This window comes from Chaetura pelagica, unplaced genomic scaffold (assembly GCF_000747805.2).
Source record: "Chaetura pelagica isolate M959 unplaced genomic scaffold, ChaPel_1.0 scaffold3, whole genome shotgun sequence".
In the NCBI taxonomy this organism is placed as follows: Eukaryota; Metazoa; Chordata; class Aves; order Apodiformes; family Apodidae; genus Chaetura; species Chaetura pelagica.
Window position 1 is genome coordinate 14,193,357 of NW_009952974.1, and position 22,626 is coordinate 14,215,982.

Sequence of the window (22,626 nt, forward strand, 5' to 3'; positions counted from 1 at the left end):
TGATTACATAGCAACATAAGTTTGATATTCTAATCAAGTATGAGACCCTTAGTCCATTATGGCAGTTTAGCCAAACACTCAATAATTAAAGGTCAAAGAGCTTTGGATACTTTCTGTGTTGGCTCGAGGTTAAACTGAAAATCCTCAATGCAATATATCTATCTAGACATACGTAACAGATGTTGCTTTTAAAATAAGCTTATGATCACCCCATTTCAATTATATCAATGGCCATAGGTGTCTGGTATCCAAGTGTGCTTTCTTATATGCTGTTTAAAATGAAAATTTGATTGTCATGAATTTCATCAAAACTGTGTACATAATATTTTTGTTTTTCCTCCCTCTCATTCCCCTGACTTTGCCCACAAGAGATGTGCTCCTGCATCAATTCGCCTAGTTGACAATGCACAGTTTCAATTTGGTAAGTACATAGATCTTCTTGGACAAATATGTTTCCAGTGGTTTTGTTTTTCAGTAGCTTAAGTGTGTTTTAGGCATGGATTCTTTTGCTCAAAATTGGACAAAGAAGGTAATGAACCTAAAGTTCATACTCCAGATAGTGCACTTTCAGAAACAGAAGGCTGTCTTTGTCTCTGGGAAGACATTATCAACTACAACAGTAAAGAGTCATGCTGTGCATATAAATACATAAGATTTTTGTGCCACCTTATCATTCTTGGAATACAGTCTACTGGAGATTTTGAAATTCTGGAGGCATTCCCTGTATTTTGCTGTAGTGGAGCAGAGATGGCAGTTTTGCGATATAGTACTACAAACATTTTATTTTTAAGAAACCTAATAAGTAGATGAGTATAGAGTGCACCCTACTTGGTAGGTCGATTCCTTTAAGTTTTATGAATACATCACAAGTGGTACACAGATTCCTTAAAAGTAGCAGGTTTTTTGAAAATGTTCTGATGTGGCAATGATTGTTTGGGTGGGAGAGAGACAATGAAATGCTTGTCCAGAGTGAGCTGCCTGTTTGCAAAACAAACTCAGAAATAGTACAAGTCATAACTGTGCAAACAGAAGTAAGCTGTGGGCTTTAAGTATCGAAAACCAATGAAGATCCTAGATTACTGAACAGACAGGTTTTGTGAAACTTCAACTAGTTCAAATACCTAAATAGAATAATGTCAGACATGCAGAGCAATCATTTTTGAGCACTTGGGGAAAGCTAACACTTGAAACTTTAGGAAATTTGGCAAAAGATGTGTCTGGCTCTTGAGGAGAACTTAAAATTCCATTATCCAAAAGCTAATAGTTTATGGAACTTGCAGGTCTTCTGAGACCATGCTGTTTTGATTGTACCCAGAAGACGGAAATGTGAAGTGTGAGTGACCTTGAAAATCTCTTTTAATACCGCTTGAAAAAGTCAGAATTTCTGAAACTCCTGTTGGACAGATGCCTCAATGATTAATCTGGACTTCAAATGGCATTAGTATGATGGTGTTGCAGAAGCAGAACTTTTGTTTTTCAAACCAAGGAAATCAGGATCTGTAAGACCTGAGAACCCAGCAAGCCTATCTGCTTGATTTGGTCATTCTTTTTTGTTATTTATCTCAGACATACACAACAGAAGGCAGATACATTTTTGTTTTTTCTTTCTAATTGGGAAGAAGTTAGACCAATTACAAGCTTTAAACCCAACACTGAATAAATCGTTGTTCTGCTTTTTAACTTTGATCTGAGGTTGCAGCTTATACAGTCTCCTGCAGAACATAGTTCTGGGTGTGTCTATAGATGTTTCTTGTAATAAGTTGGTAGGCTTAAATCCAATAGTTTTTTACAGATTGTGGCTTAATAAGTTATGTCCTTTTGTTATCTAGTGCTTTTTTGAGTACTTTAAGTGAGCTTGGAGGTGTACTCCTTGGGGTCTGTTTGTATCTGCAGGGAGAAGTCCCTCTTCACCAAAGAGGGAAGATCAATCAGTTCAAGTTCATGCTTTATTCAGGAGAAAATACTTTGTGAAGTATTTTAAAAGGAAGTATCATGTAAATGGTGCATAACTTTTTTTATGAATTGGGCTCACAGCATGTAGACCAGATGCAAAACTGTTAAAGTGAAGCAGTAATGGGAGTTCATAAGTTGCTTGTGACTAAAAACAATGGAACAAACAGTGAAAGACTTTCATCTCAAACCCAGTCCTGAGGCAGAGATGTTAATTTTACAGACTCCAAGACACCATTTATATAACCTGGTACTTTTAGTTCCCCATATGTGATTAAGGAAGCAGTTACTAGCTTTATGTAGAAAATTTTGCACAAGTGACATAACCGTTAAAGAAAAAATTGCTTAACTCCTAACTTGCACCATTTTTGGCTATTGCTTTCAGTGGTTTTGACATAACTTAAAACTAAGCAAAATCAGTGACTTTTTATAATGTAAAAACTAACAAAGTGCTCATAAATTTTTCCATGTGCCATATACTTGTGAAGTTATAAACTATGGCAGCCTTAATTAAGGTCAAATAGTTGTATGTATGGCTTTCAAAAATATAAACAAAAATCCTTCTTCTGAATTAGTAGAGAGGTCTCATTAATTATGATAATCAAAGTGCTTTAAGTGATTCTTGCAACTTTGACTACAAAGCATTTTTTTATTTCCCCATTGAAGTAGGAATTTTAAGAGTACTGTTTGCCTCAACACACCTTTTTCCACTTTTTGCCAAAGGTCATGCTCTTAAACCACAAGTTGCTTCCATTTTTACATCATTTTTGGATGGACTGAAAAAATTCTACATCACAAAGGTAACTTTTGGGCTTTAATACTAGTAGCTTTGCATGCTATTCACAAAATTAAGACTTATCTCTAATGCACCTCAGTTTGAATGTAGAAGATTTTACCTTGTAGTATTGATTAACTGGATATTTTCTAGTTGGTTTAATCCAAAATGAGATTATTTGTAGAGTTATTCCATGAGAGCCGTTCCTATTGGTTATATCCAAAGGTGAGATTAATGTGCCTTGTCTAACGGAGTTGGTGACAGGACAAGACTGTAACTTTTTATCAAGCTTGTAGACCACTGCTTATCAGTTAATACTGATGGAGAGAGGCTGACACTTCACTCTTTTCTTCTTCCCAGATTTTTGTGAAGGCGTGCTCTGGCTTATTACAGTGAACTAGAATTTTGGGATAACCTCTTGATATTTATTGTGATTTGCCCATATAAATTATTTTTCTATCTTTCTGGAATTCATCTCAGCGAATACCCTTTTTAATCCAGAAGAATCTGGTGCTAAAATGATTTCAACTAGGCTTTTATATTAAATAATTTGTCTTGTTATTGTTTTTTTCTTTATATTAGGTAACTAGACAGCTTCTGCAAACATGGTTATTCAATGCAGGAAACAGCATAATCCTGGATTTAGGTAGCTGTTATGAGGAAGTAAACATTATTTTTCAGGCCAGTTATGAAAATATGACTTACTACGAAAACAAAGCTATACAGTCTGACTTCATTACTATTAATAGCTTTTCATAGAATCATAGGGGTTGGAAGGGACCTCTGAAGATCATAAAGTCCAACCCCCCTGGTGCTGCAGGAACACCTAGGGAAGATCATACAGGAACACATCCAGACAGGTCTTGAAAATCTCCAAAGCAGACTCCATAGCCTCCCTGGGCAGCCTGTTCCAGTGCTCCATCACCCTCACAGTAAAGAAGTATTTCCTCGTGTTGAGGTGGCTTTCACCCTGTTTCCACTGGGATATGTTCTCTGCCACAAGTTAAGAAGTGATTTTACTTCCATAGTGCTTTTCCCAGCACAGACATAATCAGTCTCACGTTGCCAGTACAACTATTGTGAAAACACTGATGTTTATGGTCATCATAAGTAATATTCCTGCTTTCGTACAGGAACAGTTAATAGAATATCAATGTCTCCCTTTTGGTCAAAGCATTTAAGAACTATTTTTTAGCATAGGCTATGTCTATCCTGCTTTTTAACAGGAGGAATAATAACACGTGACAGATATAATCTGTTGTTTCAGTGCGTTGGTGCATGTTTGTCTTCTCCAGGAAAAACTTAATTTTCTTGGGAGTAAACTTTTGAAAAACGTCTCTTTTCCTAATCTTTGTTCTTATTTGCAACATTTTTTAACCAAAGTGCATACTGTATATTTGAAAAACTTGTTGCTTGTATTCTACCACATAGGCTGTGACATAATACAAACTTTTCTCTCTTTGCAGTTTAAAGGATTTGATCCCAACTTACTATGTGTAGCTACCTTGCTCTTTGAGGGTGACAGAGAGAAGGTTCTTCAGCATGAAAAGCAAGTCTATGATATTGCCACCAAGTTTGGGTATGCTTTTCAAGGAACTCTTTCATATGAAGCTGGAAGTTAACTCTTCAGGAAAGAAAATAGAGTTAACATGTTTTTATAGTGATTACCATAGATAGAGTTGTGTTCTCAATGTAATAGTTTGAAGTTGCAATAATCAATTAGCTATTGCATGTTCCCTTTGATAAATATGGCTTGTGCTCTTAATAGGTAACTACTAAAAAATTTCAGCTGTCTGTATTGCAGAAAAATAGGTATTTGACTAAATATAGAACTGATTTTATTAAAATGGAAATGGATTCCATGTGAGCAGCTTGCTACCTTTCAGTGATAAGAATTACATTAGTCTTGATATTAAAGGGCACTTCACTTATTAACCAGTAGTTAAATGCGTAAACTTTCATAGTGCTCTTAACTTCATAGATTAGCAAAAACAAGAATTCTTTTTTTAGTGCAGTGTCTTTTTTTAATCTGTTTACATCACTTATGCTTTTGGGATTGTAAGTCACCAGTCTTGCTCTCACACAAGTGCAAAATCCAACACGCTTTGAAATGTACTTGCACATATTCCTGATAACGAACATCAAGGATATACTACGTCTAGTTGTGTTTCCCCTGCTCTTTTGTGACGTTTGAAGACTATTACTTAAGATTACATCAAATGTTTTGCTGTTGTTAATCTTTCTTCAGATTATGGAATGAAAAGAGAAATACAAATTAGTTAAAGGTCTGGTCTGAAGTGACTTCTTATTTCTAGTGATAGAAAAACCCTCCTATTTGCAACTATTGTAGCACAGCCTAGAGACAGCTAAACTTGCACATATGTTTGATAATAAAAGTATTTTTAAATGCTTTTTAGAAACCAGTGATTACTGGAAAGTTAATTAATTTCTTGTTAATTGCAGTGGCTTGGCAGCAGGAGAAGATAATGGACAGAGAGGATATATGCTGACGTTTGTTATTGCTTACCTTCGGGTAGGTCACCTTCTGTCTGCTTACCAAAACTTCTTTTAATTAATATAACAAACCAGATATCTTTTTGAAGATACTTTCTCTGAAGTCTGAGTGGAAGAGTACTTGAAGTACTCCTGTGCTCATTCAGCTCTTACTCATCTTTTGACACCTACTAGTGGCTGTGGTTTGAATCAGAATTTCAGAACAAATAGACTCTTAGCCTGAACTGTTGCAAGTGTTCTTAGGAATTTTAGTCTTACTGTTTAAGATTTTTTTTCAAAATAGTATTCACATTCTGAGTGCTAGAATTTATTTGGCTTTTATAGTCAGGGACAAATCAGTGAACTTCCCTTTATTGCATGAAGCTATATGTAAAATGGACAGTGTTGTATCTAGATAGGAATTAGATTCCAAATAAATGTTTCTACCACATGTTATGTTGGTTAGCACAATGACACTCCTGGCTTGATGCTATAGTGGTACAAATATTTGATCAGTGTAGGCATACTCACAGTTGGACAAGTTGTTTATAGCCATGATATCAAAAGGTTTGTTATCTGTGTCTTCAAAGAGCTAGCCTGTTCCATAATTTAAATTAATGTTACTGGGACAGATGGGTATTTTTGCTAAATAGACTTTGTTCTTTTCATACAAACTAAAGCTGCTCAGCTGTTAACTGTGTAGCACACACTGGAATCCGAGATGTTGATGTTGAATGTTACTGAATTTCCTTTACTACTTAGGACCTGGGCCTGGACTACTATGTAATAGGAGAATCATTTGAGACATCGGTTCCTTGGGATAGGTAAACTGTGATTATTCTTAAGAATTGTTTTATTTAATTCAAATTATTCCTAGCTCATGCTTGCTTATGGGGAAACCTAATTTAATTTAGGCCTTAAGTGTACTAGAGGCTCCCTGATGTACCTCAAGCCTTGCACCTGTGTGTTCTTGCTGAAGTTGCTATTAAATTACATATCAGGAATTTGTAAATGCAATATAGGCAAGCATTCAGGAATATTTCTACTTAGGTTTGTTTGCTGTAACAAGTTTCAGGTTTTGAAATTGACTGGTTTAGTATTCTGTGATGAGCAGGCACCTGTGGGATCAGCAGTATGTTTCAAACAGAAGTTTACAGTGAAAATCAATAAATAATGTTTAGGGTTTTTTTTTCCCCACTGATGCACGGAACTGAAAGAACTGGACAGATTTTTCCCAGGATAAATATTTTTCCTGAGCTTATTTTATGTTAGCAGTGGTTAAGAAACACTTGACCACAACAGTTTAATATGTAAATTAATTTGAGATGCTTCGGTACATTTGGTAAGCCAGAAACCTCTTACACAAGATCTAGAGTGTTTTGAATCAAATAGATAGAACAAGAGGGAATGGCTTCAGGCTGCAACAGGGTAGGTTTAGACTAGACATCAGGAAAAAAAAAATCACAGAAAGAGTGGTTAGACACTGTGATAGGCTGCCCAGGGAGGTGGTTGAGTCACCATCCCTGGATGTGTTTAAGGGTCATTTGGATGTGGTGTTGGTGGGTATGGTTAGGGGAGAACTCTGAGTAGGGATGATGTTTTGACTCAGTGATCCCAAGGGTCTTTTCCATCCTGAATAATTCTATAATTCTAAATATTTACAGTATTTAATACAAAGTAGAAAGTGTGCAAAGCATGATGACTTAAGCTGGCAGGCCTGTATTCTTGCTATTGAATTTAGTGGCAGGTTAAGTTCCAGCCTCAGCTTTGAAGATTGGCATGGTATCTTTCATGTGTGGCAGAAATTTGAGGAAAATTACAAGCAAAATATCACTTTATTTTTGCTTTACAGATCTTGAAGTATGCTAACTACTTAGTCATTTAGTGAGAGAGAGAGCCTCTCCCTCATTTCGGGAGACAATGACTTTATCTAAGAATTTAAGAAAATATTTGAAATTGTCCTCACCAAAACAAACACTTTCAATAACTTTTTCTACTTTGGCTCACAGAACTGTGTAATTTTCCATAAATCAATCAGGTTTTTTGTTCCTGACTGAATAAAATATTTAGCTTTACTTGTTACATTTCTTTTGCATATTACTTCTGTCAATCTGCAAAGTAGTATTAAATTTGTGCAATATGACTTAATCTGAATTGTATAGTACAACTGCAGACCTTTGTGGGAGAGCATATAATTAAAGAAATAGTTATTTGAAATAGCTATTTCTTTCAATTGTTTTAGTGCTTTGGACGCACCTGGGTCTGCCCTGGAAGAAAAAGAATAATAAAAAACCTCATGACAAGCTTTAATATTTTTTTGCCATACTAGAACTATAACATTTCAAGCTGACAAACTAATGCACTGCTAGAGCGTTTTCAGTTTTGGCCTTGCAACATACCAAAGGTATGGTATTAGCAGAGCATAGGAGGCCCTAGAGTTCTCAAGCTTTCTACTGAAAGCTGCACTTATCAACTACTTTGCCAAAAAATGTCAGGCTGCTTTGCTGAGAAAGTAAGTAAAGACTTAAAGAAGTGGGCAACTTCCATTTTCTATTGAACACTTCACTCCTAGTCCTTATGGAAAAGATATCTCATTACATAATCTGCCTCAGAATAGATTTATTATTCAGAAGTACAGAAAAGCAATGCTAGTGAAGTCTCTATGAAAAGGATTATTTTATTCTTCAAACAAAATCTAAGCTACTTAAAACTGGTACTAGAAGGCAATCTTCTTTTTGATTAGATTATACTTTTTAAAAACAATTACCAAAGCTGAATTTGTGTTTTGGGTATTTGTGTAAGATCATATACTTAAACTTTTTATTTTAATTTGTTTTCTGTTACAGGGTTTTGGACCTTTGTAGGAATGTAAAGGAAAGGATAGTAAGAGAATGTAAAGAAAAGGGTGTTCAGTTTGCTCCACTTTCCTCCTGCAGGTAAGCTGTGTAACAACTTAAATAATATTTTTTTAAATGTTTGATTAGTAAGAGAGCTATGGAGCGTGCTAGCTAGCAAGTGAATCACATCTATTAATGATACTACAAACACCAGTAATCCTGACTTTCCTCTTTAACCTGTGTGTTACATGTAAGAGTGAGTAATTCAAGGGATTAGTAGCACTTGATTAGTCTTGAGTTTACTCTTCTGAATATGTGCAAGAGTCAAGTGTTACTTAAAAGCTTCAACTCTCAGTCACAGCATTAAGTCAGTCATGAAGCATGAGCAAAAAGGATACAAAACTTTTTAGAAAGATGCTACCCTTTTAAGTAAGAACCTTATGAATTCTGTAAGGTCATGTAATGGGTAGCTTAATACCATAAAGCTTTGTTTGTAATGCAGTTTTCTTCAACAGGGTGACACAGACGTATGATGCAGGTGCATGTGTCTACTTCTACTTTGCCTTTAACTACAGAGGAATTAGTGATCCTGTTCATGTATATGAACAAATTGAGGTAAGAGCGTTACTTAATGGGGAGCAGGAGAAGCTGATGTCCTGTAATAGTATATATTAAAGTTATTGCCCAAGCTAACTGAATTTTGCAGGAAAGAGCACCCAAGTCAGTACATAAAGCTTTGATTATTAGTAGCTAGAGGAACAGGTGTCCACCAGGAAGGAAGGTGGCTATCGTAGACCTCAGTAAAGGAACACTTAAGACTACAGGGCAATAAAGCTTGAAATGGATTTTTGGTTTTGGATGACAAACTCAACCACAAAATGCAAAGCTATGGGAAACAAGACTTCCTTAGTTCCATTATTTACAAAGCTGTTTCACTTAATGCTTAATTTGTCTTTAAAAAACATGGTAAAACTATCAAGATGATACTTTATTAATAGTGCTGCTTGTAGAGAATGATGTAGCAGTCTCTCAAATGCTATTTCAGAAAATGAACTGCCCTGTTTATTTCTCTTTTGGCCTTGATAAGTGCTGGTTTAAGTCTGCTGTGTTAGACCTTTGTAAGCTGCTTTGACGTTTGCCAAAAGCTGGGGAATAACTGTCCTTTAATACTTTGGTAATACCTTATACTTGTTAAGGGGAACACCTTTTTGAGAGAAACTATTATTATCCTTGTTTTCTTGACATAGAAGGACTTAGACATAAAAGGACTAGAGACAAACTGCTCTTCACCCAACCTTTTCATATGCTAAACCTTCAGCCCTACAAAATTGCTAATAGGCTGGTGAAGAATAGCTTGTGTTTATAACTAGGATATAATTTTTCCCATGCTTATTATTTAGAAATTTCTTCTGTGCCTGACAAGTGAATGTAAAGTTTTATCTACAAGTTGAGACTTCCATGCTGTTGGAGTGCTTTAAAAATGAAATTAATTAGATATTGCTGTTTGTTGCAATTAACAGTGTGATCACACGGATGCATGTGTTCCATTGTAGGTGACTAAATTTAACCTAACAAAGTGAGTTTGCCAGCCAAGTATATGCACTCTGTGGCAGACTGAAAAAATCTCTTACTGAATAGGTACGGTTATATACATTATTCCTAAAAAAAAAATACACTTAAAAAATTTAGTACTTGCACTTAAGAAAGCTTTCTTTGTTACAGCCTTATAAGCTGTCTTCTTAATCAGAGCCGGATGGGAAAGAAGATTCCAGAGTTTGAAAGTGTTCAAATATTTCTTAATGAAAATCTATTTTTTTTTTTCTGCCAGAAACATCACCTGTGAAAGAATTGTCACTTATGAAGTACCTCAATTCCTTGACTAGAATATTGGAGATCTGAGTCTAAATTCTGGTCTGGATAAGGACCTTGAATCACTCTGGGGAGTCTATTTTCAAACTTCTTTATTGAAATTTCAATAGGCACTTAACCATCCTCCAGAAGAACATCCCAGCTGCCAGTGTATTTTTAGTTTTGGAAAGAGGGAAGTGATACTGAATATTCCATTCTGAACTACTAGGTTTATTGTAAGAGATGCCATTTTAAGTGTCTTGGCTTTGATAATGTTTATTTGGATGATCTCCACCTATATTTATCTGCAGACTTGAATGAAATATTTACCTGTATTTTGTATCCTTAATTACTTCTGAAACTTTTCATATGCCTATGTAGATGAGTGTGATGGCAAGCATTTAATTAAGAACAAACATCCTGTGCATTTGCTGTTGAATAAATACCTTACCTTTCGAATTTAGAGAGCTGCTAGAGAAGAAATACTTGCCAATGGAGGAAGTCTGTCACATCACCATGGAGGTAATGCTGTCAGTCTAACATTAGTCTCTTTGATAATGCTAGATGTTTATGCTTTGAAAATGCTGAATATTCATGAGTATATAAGAGTTTGTAACAGAACTTCAAAAAATCTTTCACAGGCATTGACTGAAATTATGGGGCAGGGGTTTGGGAGCATTCTTTCTTGAAACTTTCTACCTGTTTGCCAGAGTTTCAAGTAGAGTATCCCTAAGCCAGCTTTGCTTGACATAAAGTCACCCAATGTGGTATAATTATGAGCACCAGCCTCAAACCTTTGATAGGAAGTCTACAAGCTACCTGAGAACTTGAAAATGTAATTGATCAGTTTGCTCTACTGAGCCTTGCACAGAGGTATAATCTGTTAAAAAACCTTAAATGAGAGTTTTATAGCTTTGAGGCAGCTTAATGTCTCATGTGGCTAAGTGATAGCTGTTAGCCCAAATTCCAGAGCACTTAGTGAAAGTAACTGCATAAGAGAGCTAGTGACTTTAAACTGGGCTGTGTTGCAATTTACCTTTTGTTGCATAATTGATGTTATGTAAGTATTGCTATTATTGGCTTGCTTTCTGTTAACTTCTGGTTATTCAGTTTTCTCTCTTGGTGTTTGGGAGTTACGTGTCTGAGTTATTAGTCTCTTTGCAATTTATTTGTGCTTTAATATTAAGAGCCATATAAGTGATACTTCATATACATGATGCTTTACATATGCTTTTTCCACATATTCAGATAGCTGAATTTGATTTCATGTGTCCTATACACCGGTATAAACTCTGATGTCAGGAGGACTTGTTGTGAAGTCAGTTTGATTTCTGTAGCTAGCTTCTTTAAACTTAACATGTTTCTTCTCTCTAATTTCTCAGGGTGTTATCTGGCCACAGAAATAAGAGAAAGAGGAAGAAGTCTAATGGATTAAAACTAAAGTAAATTTTAGTAATTCCAAGAAAGCTCAGTGAAGGGAAAACTAAAGAGCAGAAACTGTACTTTAAAACATGTTGTTGACTTCGTAGACATCAGACTTAGCTAGGGCTGTTTTCAGGCACCTAGCTTTGATGGAAACAGAGGTAGTCTCTGCTTTAGCAGTATCAGGATATTGAAAGATATGCAGGTGATGATAATGTGAGTGAAAACAGGTTTGTTTTTTTTTGTTTAATATACTTTGCCCTCTGATTAAATCTTTAATGTGGTGATATAGTGGGCAGATCAATTCTTGCACATGGGATGGGGAATTACCCCCTTGATGTACTGCTGTGCTCTCCCCTGCTGTGGCAGCTGTGTTTTACTGTGACTAGCATTCCATCTATCAACTCGCATGCAGCTGGAGCTCGTCACATGTTTGGGTGTATTTGGCCTCAATATATGAAGCCCTGCTTACAGCAAATGTTGAACAAGAAAAAAAGAAATTGTTACGCAGCATTTTCAAACCCTTGCACACTTGAACTTTCTGGCTCTGAAGATATGGAGAGCTTGGTTTCTGTTAGACTACTTAGGTTTCTGTTGTATGCATGACTGCCTCTTATACTGAGAAATATTTTCTGCTTTGAGTGTTTTTGTGTGACAGTTCATTGTGTACGGTAATCAAGTTCCATTTTTTCTAGTGGTTAGTAGATGTGCTGCTGAGAACTGGCTTAATAGTATGAGTTATATTTACTGACCTTCAGGCCTTGTCCCTCTTAGCACTGCTAAGACTGGTTTATTCTTTGGGTAGAAGAAAATACTGGTGCAAGTTCTTTTAATACTTGTCTTGTAATTGTGATTAATAACAGTTGTTTTCACTATCTGGAAACAGACTGGTTTGTCTGCCTACAATCACTGTGATAAATGGAGCTATTTTAAATCTGGTTTTGTGTATCAAAGAAAACAGATGTAGTCTGGGACTTAAGGCTATAGGAAATACAAAGCCTGCTCAAGTCAATTCTCATTCACTTCTTGAGTGAAGAACTGGTTGCATGTGACAGTTTGAGATGTGTAAAGTTCTAAATTACATCTTGGGAAGTCCTAACTGCAGATAGACACATATTTGGGATCTATAGTGAGAACTGAAATAATGATAATTTTATGAAGAGTAACTTCAGAAAAACTTCATTTTGGATTCTATTTTAATCTCAGTATCCCTTCTCCCCTCCCTTCAGGCTAATGAAAAAAAAATTGTAACTCTTAGGCAAGACTCACTAAAGGTAGCAATATTGTGAGAAGATCCCCCCTCCAATTACTTTTGAGATTTAAAACTTTTAAGAAGCATAACTTTATTTGTTGATTTAATACATTAATGATCACACCTTGCAATATGTAACAACATTGACATTTCAACAAAGAAACTTTGGAAGTGTATCAGTACCAGCTTTGTACAGCAAACATCTCATGAACACGGAGCTGTAACAAAGCCATACACATCTGTGTAATTAATTTATCCTTTCAGTGTAGCAATTACTTGTGTTTTGGGGTAGAATACTTAGAATTTTTGTTTTATAAATCTGGATGTCATTTCTGATACTATAATTAAAATGAATTTGTCCTCTATCCAAATTGCATTTTCTTTCGTTCAAGTCTTTCTCATTTTTGGCTTTGAAATATTTAAATCTAATTGGTAAGAATCAGGAACTGTTTTCCTTCTTTAGTGTTAGTGTTTAACTCTTCATAGTGTTGCTGGGTTATGTAGTAAATTGACATTTAGGAAGAATCTGAGGCCTGTGTTGCTCTAAAAATACACCCAAAATACATCGCTCATCAGATATGCACTTAGGGGGAATTCAGCCATTTTTCAGTACATCAGAAACTTACCATTATAGAGGAGGTTATCAAATATTTTTATGACCTTGGCAGTCTTGTCTGTATATACTGGGTCTGTTTCTTACAAGGTTTGTTGTGAACAAACGGCAAAAAAAGCTTCTTAGTGGTTTTAAAGCAGTTTTTAATGTGTGACTTTTAAGTGGTTTCATATGCCACCTCTGTACCCTTTAAGTAATGCTATTACATAATTTGTGATATAGTAAAAGTTTTTGGAAGGTATTCAGGAATTAAATATCCTGGTTGTAGCATTCCTAGTCTTCATTTACTACATTAAATTTTGCAGTCTTGATTATAGGTTTTACCTTGCCTTGACTGTGTCCTACACTTACGGATAGTGCACATTTTCAAACACAGTTTTTATCCTTCTTTTCTGGTGAGTATCTTCAGGCTTGAGAGTTGTGTAAGCAAGAGTTCCTAGAGTCAGTTAGCTTCTAGAAACTTACCATTTAAGAAGCTGCATTAGGAATGACAGTTCCATGTAGATACAAATTTCTCACGCCCATGTAAAACTAAGTAACAATGTAAAAATTCATGATAGATTGTTTTGGTTCCAGGGAATGTTCTAAGTAAAACTGGTTACTTAAGGAAACAATTACCAGATTGTGGCTTTGAGGAAAATATTTCCTCTTAACTGCTTGTAGAACTAATTTTCTTCCACTTTCTAGATAAAATGACTAGAATAAAGGTTAACATAGCCCAGGCTCCACAGGTTTAGGTATAGTATCAATTTCCTGGCAATTTTATTTAGGAAAGGTAAAAAAACCCCAAACAAAAAAATCTAAACACAAAACAAAACAAAAAAAAACAACCCCCACACCTTGTTTGGATTCAGTTGCATGTTTGTCATTGCAATTCATTGCAACTCTTAGCTGTCATTAAGAAGCTGTTGTTTAAAATATACACTGCAGTAATTAACCAACACAGACTACAAAATCTGGAATGATAAAATTCCCTTGTGGGGAGAGTTGAACATGTTCTTTTCTCATTTACACAGGAAAGTCACCTTTTAAGCTAAGCACTGGAGACGGATTATAGTTTTGAATGAGGACTTTAAACTGTGATTGTCGTCAGATACTGGGTAATTTTAGGAGAAATTATATAACAATACAGTTGTATTTTCCTCCATCTGTTGAAAGTCTTAATAGAATAGTTATCTTTAGTGTCTTCTCCACCAAATAAATGCAAAGGACTTTGATTCATCAACACAGGACTTGAAAGTACTTGACTTGTTTAGGTATCAAGTGAAAATGTCAGATGTTATAGTGATCGTGTTAATTATGTAGTAGACTTACTCTGTAAGAGTAATAACCCACTAAGCCATTTTTAAGAGTGGAGAGATGCTTTCCCTAGAGACAACCAGCTTCAGGAAGAGTATGCAACAGCTGAAAGAGCCCTATCCTTCTTTTGACCAGTTACTGCGTCCCCTTTAGCAGAGCTGTTGTTTTGCAATAACTGCCCATTTAAGTAGAAAGGGCTGGAGCAAAGGAAGTCTAGGCCCATATGCAGTGCCACTCGAGCCCATGTTCACTGGGACCATGTGCTACTATAAACTTGTTCTGCATGGGTGTAGAGTTACCCTTGGGATCCATCAGCCACACTAAAACCTCCCTTACAGTACTGTTTCATGTGTGCCCAAGTACTTCATAATCAAAAATTGAGAAGGCCAACCTCTACCTGCTGTTTCCTATCTCCATCCTTAGCATCCAGATTTTTTGAAAATCCATCTGGATAGCTGCAGAGATGAGTAAGCATAGCCTTTATAGCCTGGAGAGCTGTACTCTGATTTTAGCAACTTTGTGGCCATGCACTTCTGTTTGAAAAACTGTGCATGTGGGAAACAGTTACCACTTTTGGCAGAGTATGCTCTGTCAGTGCATGGTTGCTTGGTTGTTTTTTGAAGGGTGGATTCTACAGGAGCAGTGTAGAGTGTAGTTGTGCTTCACCGAAGTATATTTTATTCCTTAACAGATTAAAAGGGCACTGGAGGCATGAACAACTTTTCTAATTAAGCCAGCTAGGGGCTGAACCAACATGTATCAGAACTGGGAAAAAGTTACTTGTCTAGCCCAAATGGTTTTCTTTCATACATGGGCTAGAATAATAAAACTTGAAAATACTGAAAAAATAAAATTGGTATTGGATAGTGGTTTTGCAACAGAACAAGCTTCTTGGCTTTCTGGCCTGAAATACTTTGAGTGAAGTAGACTCTGTCATGCTAGCATGTTTGTACTCCATATAATAGGCTGGGCTTCAGATGGAAGACTTCTGGCTTCCTGGCAGTGACTATTTTAGGGCATTTGACTGCTCATCACACCTGAGGAACAGGGCACTTGCCACTTGTAAAATTAGAAAAGTAATCCTGTTACACTTTGTTGTGCATAAGTAAACGCGATGTTAAGTGGCTTCAGAGGAAGAAAATGCAAGAAGAAAGGGCTGTATTCTGTTGAGTTTGAGTGATGAGGGTTGTGTGTATAGCTGAGTCTACTAAACAAATTTGTTAAGCTTAACAAGTGACTTACTAAGCTACTGCAAGTTGATTGTATCACATTATGCTGATTTGCAAATCTTATTAATACTGTTATGATGTATCATAATAATCTGGTGACTTTGATCTTGTTTTTTAATTGAGAAAAGTATACTGGACTGAGACCCCATAAATGATAAATGTTTGAATGATATTTATTTCTGTGCACTGTCTCATGTCAGTTCTATGCAAGTGCCCTCATCTAGGCCTAAAACTAAAAGATCTGCTTTCCCTAGACTAGAAACAGAAGGTGTTTTGGTTTTTCTTTTCCTATTCTGTGGTAAGATCAGGCCTAACTGAGACCTTTTGAGGAGGTTACGGATTCCTTGACGCTGAAGCTGTACTTTGGCTAGCCTTAGGGTGGAGTTAAGTAACTTTGCCACTTGGAATTATATTAATGTTAACATGTTTTACTATTTTTTTTCTTCCTCTTATTCCCTTCTCATTCTTGTAGCTACTTGGATTGTTCTGTGGAGAAGGAACAGAATACTTGTAGGGCAGCACTAAGCTGAATACAAACAGTGCTTTAAGGGGTGCTCTCATCTGCACCATATCTTTCCTTCACTTAATCTCTCTTCCATGTAGTCAGATAGACCAGCTTAGAATTCTAAGTGCAAGATTGCTTCAATGCTTTTTCACTCCAAGTTGAAAACTTGACTAGCTGAAAAATCTATGATGTGAACAGTAGGAACAGGGGTTCAACCTACTGTTATCAAGGGGTTAAAATCTTTTCACTGAACATGTTTGTGAAAGACTGCTGGTAACTGTAGTACAGCTTTTTTCTTTCCAGTTCACTAATCAAATGTATGTTAGATTTATTATTGCAAAAGTATAAACCATAGAAAATTTGACAAGATAGATGTGTAAATTATCACTTTGACAGAACTAATGATGCACTCCAAGCACCTTCTGTTTTCCAGCACTTGGTGAGCGACTTCATTAAATATGCAATGACTGGTGCTGCTCAGACAGTAGTTCAGTTCCTTGTGGAATTGCATTATTACTGGAGGTGTGAAAGAGGCAGGCATGCTAGCTGTTGGGCATCCTGCTGTGATTCTAATGTGCTCCATCTTGTTGGAGCAGTTGTTCGCAGTCTTTTCAGGACAATTGCATCCATAACCACAGGACACATTCAGTGAAACTACATTACAGATAACAGTTGAGAATGGTAATGACTGTTCTTCAGCTGCTTGTGTAAGAGCTAGTGTGAGTGACTTGCGGTGCTGGTCAAGCAACATCCGTGATGCTTTTTTTTTTTGTAGTAGTAGTATTTAAGTATCCCCAGGTTAAACTCAACTACATCAACTCGCTCAGATAGTCAAATTCTAGTGATGGTATGTTCACAGATGGAGTGGTTTTCTTCATTGAGCTGAGCTGCAAAATACTGTTCCTACCATGTGACAAATCCTTTTGTCATTTAGTTACTGTCTTTGCTCTTTACGTTCATTCTGCTAATAGTTGTTTTCTAGCAAACAGTGAATTTCATTCTTTCACACATTTGCTTTTTCAGTTGGCATTGTGACTAGCTCATATTCCTTAAGGTATAAACAAATATACTCTGTTCTCTAGAGGTGTCCCTGTAATTTATTATTCTGATGACAGTTTGATGGTTACCCTGAGAACAGAGCACAAAAGATGGCTTGAATTTAGCTTCAGATACTCTTAAAGCAGCTGTCTCTCAAACCTTTACTATATTGCATCATACTGACAAATGGATTGTGCTTCAAACTGACAAGTTAAATGTTATAGTGTGTTTAATGAAAAAGTTTGAATGATCTGTTAAATCAGAGTTGATGACTTAGTTAATTAGTATGTGAACCCTCAGCCATTTATCAGGACTATTGTGAGATGTCTGTGAAATGAGTTCATAAATGGCTGATGTTTCAGCTTTGCGTTGTATTCGGTATATGTTGTGAATATCCATTTTTACATGGGAAACTAATCTCTTGTATAATGGTATGAGCAATTATCAGCCCTTGTAAAAGTTTTTTAATGAAATGAGGATTTTTTCGTTTAAAACTAAGCTTAAAGATTTTTCCTTAGGAAACAATTTTTTATTGTTTAAACCAATACTGTTTTTAAGTTTGATTATTAAGTTGTATTTTCACTATGAAACGATCAGGAGGTGTGAGGTTCTGCTTTTTAGTAAGCTCCTCCTCAGTTTCCTACTTAGAGTGATTTTGGCTTTTTAAAATTTACTAACAATTCCCTATTTTAACAGCCTAAGCTTCATCTAAATTTCATCGTTTCTGAAGAAAGTAGCCAGTGTGGAACACAGTCTTCCTCTGGGAGTACGCTGAGCTTAATGAGCTTGATAGTCTGGTGGGCTCAATAAATCAAATAAAGCAAAACATTTCTCATTTTTTAATAAAAACATTCATCACACAGTGTTTATTCATTCATGGTCAGAAGATTGATTTGCTCCTAGAATCCTGCCATATATTGAAACACTTTGTTTTTGTTTTTCCAGTAGGCAAATTGCGGAAGCGCTGGATGAAGGAGAGCATCTCTGATGTTGGCCTGGGAATGCTGAAATCTGTTAAAGAATATGTGGACCCCAATAACATCTTTGGAAACAAAAATCTTTTATAAAGCCCTGCACAACATGATCTACTAAAACTTCTTTGAAATTACTGTTGAAGTTCCTCCACTTTCACTGTATTGATATCCCAGTAATCAAATATAACATAGACTAAACTTTAAAAATTAGCAACTTACATTGATTTTTGCCACCCTTTTCCCCCTCCCTCCAATAAAGTGTAAATGTTGCTGTAAAAGTTTATGGATTTTTCCTTATAATGCTGTTAAACTCTTAACCCACTGGGCACAAAGTGTGTTACAAACCAGGAAATGCAAGTTTGGGTTACCAGGTTTGGTTTGGCAACACAGCTGACAGTATCTTTCAGTGCTGGATATTGCCAGATGTTTCTTACTAAAGCAACCCCTGCAAGGACTGACAACAGTGTTTTCTGCAGAAGCAGCTGCTCAACCCAGCCTCTTGATAAAGGAAAGCTGCTAGGAGACAGATGAGAGAACACCAAGGAGTACTTCACTGTGCTGGAGGATTAAGTATGTAAGAAGCTTGTAACCAGTGAATACTTAAAAGTACAAATGTAAGCTTTGATAAAAAGAGACAATGTAATCAAACTAATTCTAAAAACTCCCTAGTTTCCCTGTGTAGTACTGTTGGAAAATCTTACACAATTGGGATGTTCTGAGTTGTATTTGCATTGCTGGGATAATCTTAAATTAACTGTAGGTGAGTCACTAAGTTTTTGTACAATGGACATTTCTCACTGTATGTTTAAAACAGGTTTGTAACAAAACTTTGCCTTCATCTGTATTTCAGTCTTACTGTGTATGGGTTTTGCTCCTGTTTTGTTTGTTTTGCAGATATGCAAAATCTTTTTCAGTACAAAAAATGTTTCAGCTATTCAAATGAAACTGCCCAGAACTGTCTTTTGAAACAGTCTCAACAGTTTAATAAAACACTTATGTGGACAACATACTGTCATCCTGAAAGTGAGATTTCCCATTTTAGTTTTGTACAGTTTCCTATGGCCTTTATGACTTATTTACTTCACTAGTAGCCACAATTTTAATTGTCCATTTAACTTTAAGAAAATGAAATATTTTCTTGATGAATATCATATGAGAGTAAGCATTTTTACATTAGAACTTGAATCTTAATCAGTAAAACAAACAAAGTATTTGTCAATACTCATGATCCATTTTTATGGTGGGTTCTTTTCTTAAAGCAAGTAATCCAACTTTTTGATAACTAATGTATATGATTACATAGAATAGAAAAAATAGCATCATTTGAGAACACGATCTCTCTAGCCAACTGCTTCACAGCTCTGTAGTGTCAGTTTGAACACCTTTTGTATTGGTAGTGTCCTTAATGAGGCGAAAAAGGAAAAAATTGCATTTTTGTTTTTAAACAATTTTAGAATACTGTCTAATCAGCTCTCGCTTCTGGTAATATACAGAAAAGTGTTTAAAATGCTTGAAAAACACTGTACCAGACAACTCGTTTGAAGATTAATTTCAGCTCAGTAATGAAGATTATCAGAAAACATGAACATGCACAACCACTTCAAAATGCATGCTGTCAGAGTACTTAAAATATTTTATGGTCTGCAGGTCATAAAACAGAATATTAATGTGATATTTTCAGGGCAGCTAGATTTATTTCAAATGGTCTTTGTTTCACAACATTTCAACCTAAAGATCTACTCTTTAGTATTGTTGGTTTGGCCCTCAGAGTTCATATTTCAGCAGCAACCAAAACAATAGGTGTAGTCTGCTTTAGGAAAGTGACTCTTCACACTGTGGTTAAGTGTTCCTTAATACGCAATGGTGTCTTGGCAGAGTGAGTTTGTACATGTTTTTTCAGAGGATGTTCCTGTCTCGCATGCTGCATGATAGTGACTACATGGCCACAGCTGGCATCTTGCTGGTGACTTGTATCACTCTGAAAGGGAGATCTTTCTAGAAGCAGGAAAATATGAATTGTGCTTATGTGCCTCCCTGAAAGTATATGTTTAACTATGATGAATCAGTTTGGAAGGAAAGTGTATGAAGCCTTTTTGCAGAATGACAGCATGAACAGACCTAAAAGATGTAGTCAGAGCTCAGTAATACTGGTCTCATGACTTTTTATTTAAAGTGCTACATAGCTTTACAACATCCTTCCTATTCTTAATTTTCTGACTGTGGTTTCCATATTCCTTTTTTGTATTGAAATTACACAGCTGAAAATTCTTTATGCTCTATTTCCAACCTTAAATTAGCTACTAGCTTCTGAAATTGTTTAAAATGTAGTAGATTTTTACTGTGTGTCAGTTGTCTTATGGGAAGGTGAAATAACAGCCTATAGGAGTTCCAAAGTAATGTCACTGGGATAGCTCTGAGGTAAAGATTAACTCTAAATGTAATGGATATTTTTTTTCTAATAGCCACCCTATTGCTGTATTCCTAAATATTTTTTTATTGTATAAACTGGTCAGAGCTTAGTGGAAGTCCACTTTAAATGCATGTATTACTGACTTTAATTTAATTTTTATATTCCTAATAAAAATAGAGAAGTTCAGGAAAACTAGATACATACAGATCATTACCCTTGAAACAAAAATAATCTTCCTTTGTCTAACATGAAGTCTTCTACCACAGTACTCTTTACTTTCTTTCTAAAGACTTCACTTCCTCTATTCTGCAGCCTGTTTAGAGATGGAGTTTGATCCATGCTGATCAGAAGCATATCTGGGCATAACACATTACTTTTTCATTTGCTTGGCTATTTTGGCCATACTTACAAGCAGTTTTAATTCACCTTGTCACAACTTCCAATTACGCAGCTTCTGCACTCTTTGAAGGAGGAGAGGTGGTGAGTGAGTAGGGCTTGACTGTGAAATGTATTCCCATTAGAGAAAATTTTATAAAACTTTGAGCAGAAGAAAGTCTATTCAAAATTGATCCAGGGTATAAATCTTACAGTCAAAGAAAAACATTTCTTCATGTCTAACTTGTGTTACAATATATTGGTTGAGTTAAAGATGTCATCTTTGCCTTACAGCTGTGAAGACGCCAGGCCAAATAGTTATTCTGTACCAATGTTAATTAACTGAAAACCATTTTCAAAGGCAAGGATACATTAGCATTAAAATCCAGAAGACACAAATTGCTTCTCAATCTTGAAAATATACATCTATCAAGGTTGTAATTTAACTTTCTGCAAATAAAGCCAATGTTTGTCATTTTAGTGTCAGATTAACTGTAAAACTTCAGTTGTAATGTTAAGAGATTATAGAACCTTATATTATTAATAAAAAGAAAATGGGCCTAAACAATCGTGGTTTTGTGTTGAAACTAAAGAAATATATTCTACTCACTTATCCTCTTTGGTTCATTGTATTTTGGCTGTAATAAGCTATTAGGAAGGCTTTGGCACTTTCAGAGAGAAATGAGATGGAATTTTTTAATGTATGCTAATAGAAGCTATGCTTTTTTGTTCCATGTATAGCAAAATGGGAAAATACCAGCAAAGGAAGGGCAAAGCAATACCTGAATACCAGTCTGCTTAGTTCAGAAACTACCTCCTGAGTAATCAGTTTTAGCCTCAAAGGGACCATGTTCAACTGCTCTTGGAAGGTTCTCACAATATAATAGAGGAGCATACCTTGTCTTAATTTAACCTGCCCGTATTTTAAAGATCTGTTGTATCAAACTACTGCAATAGATATGTAGTTTTCTGCTGTTACACGTATGTCTCATTTAAAACTTCCTTGTTACAGGTCCTGGAATCTGCTTGGAAGTTCTGTGTGCAAGAAGGCAGTGGATGTGAGCAGAAGAGGTACTCTCCATTAACTGCATTATTGTAATAAAGATAAACCATTTAAGCTAAAATGGCTGAAATTACATCTTGCTTGAAAGAGCTTATGTAGTCTTACATTGATGTTTTGTCAATGAGTATTATTAAAAAGCTGCACAAGTCTTAGTATGCAGAGGACAGAAGAATTAATGACATTAATTTGTTGAACTTAAAATTTTTCAGTATTAGCCAAATTTTTTGTTTGCTTGTTCATAGAAAGAAGAGAAAACTACCTGAGTGTTGAGCATTTTTTTGTTTCCCTTTTATCAACAGCATTAAATTGCAATATTTTTACTTAGCTCTAGATAGTCTCAATTTGAAGGAGATGTTACATTATGATATACTTGTCTCAGGAAGAACCAGATCTCATCAGTGTTCCCTTTGTTAACAATCAGTTTTATAAGAAGTTAGACCTGAACTCGCAGCTGTGTAAATACTATAAGCTCATGGTTTATGGTTTTGTAGTCCTGACACTGACTCTGAATTCTACATTACCTGAAAAATAAATTGGTGTCTT

General features: G+C 35.7%; 1 protein-coding gene across 1 annotated transcript in view; it reads left to right on the forward strand.

The window, feature by feature from the left end:
• The window catches only part of AGPS (alkylglycerone phosphate synthase), a 40,128-nt gene extending 21,355 nt beyond the window's left edge, over positions 1 to 18,773 (forward strand). The window contains exons 11-19 of the mRNA XM_009996180.1: positions 370 to 421; positions 2,674 to 2,750; positions 4,192 to 4,304; positions 5,189 to 5,258; positions 5,981 to 6,042; positions 8,065 to 8,154; positions 8,571 to 8,670; positions 10,368 to 10,425; positions 18,207 to 18,773. Coding sequence (XP_009994482.1) covers positions 370 to 421; positions 2,674 to 2,750; positions 4,192 to 4,304; positions 5,189 to 5,258; positions 5,981 to 6,042; positions 8,065 to 8,154; positions 8,571 to 8,670; positions 10,368 to 10,425; positions 18,207 to 18,328 — 744 coding nt within the window. The 3' untranslated portion in view covers positions 18,329 to 18,773. The remainder of the gene's footprint in view (positions 1 to 369; positions 422 to 2,673; positions 2,751 to 4,191; positions 4,305 to 5,188; positions 5,259 to 5,980; positions 6,043 to 8,064; positions 8,155 to 8,570; positions 8,671 to 10,367; positions 10,426 to 18,206) is intronic.
• The last annotated feature ends 3,853 nt before the right edge of the window (positions 18,774 to 22,626 follow it).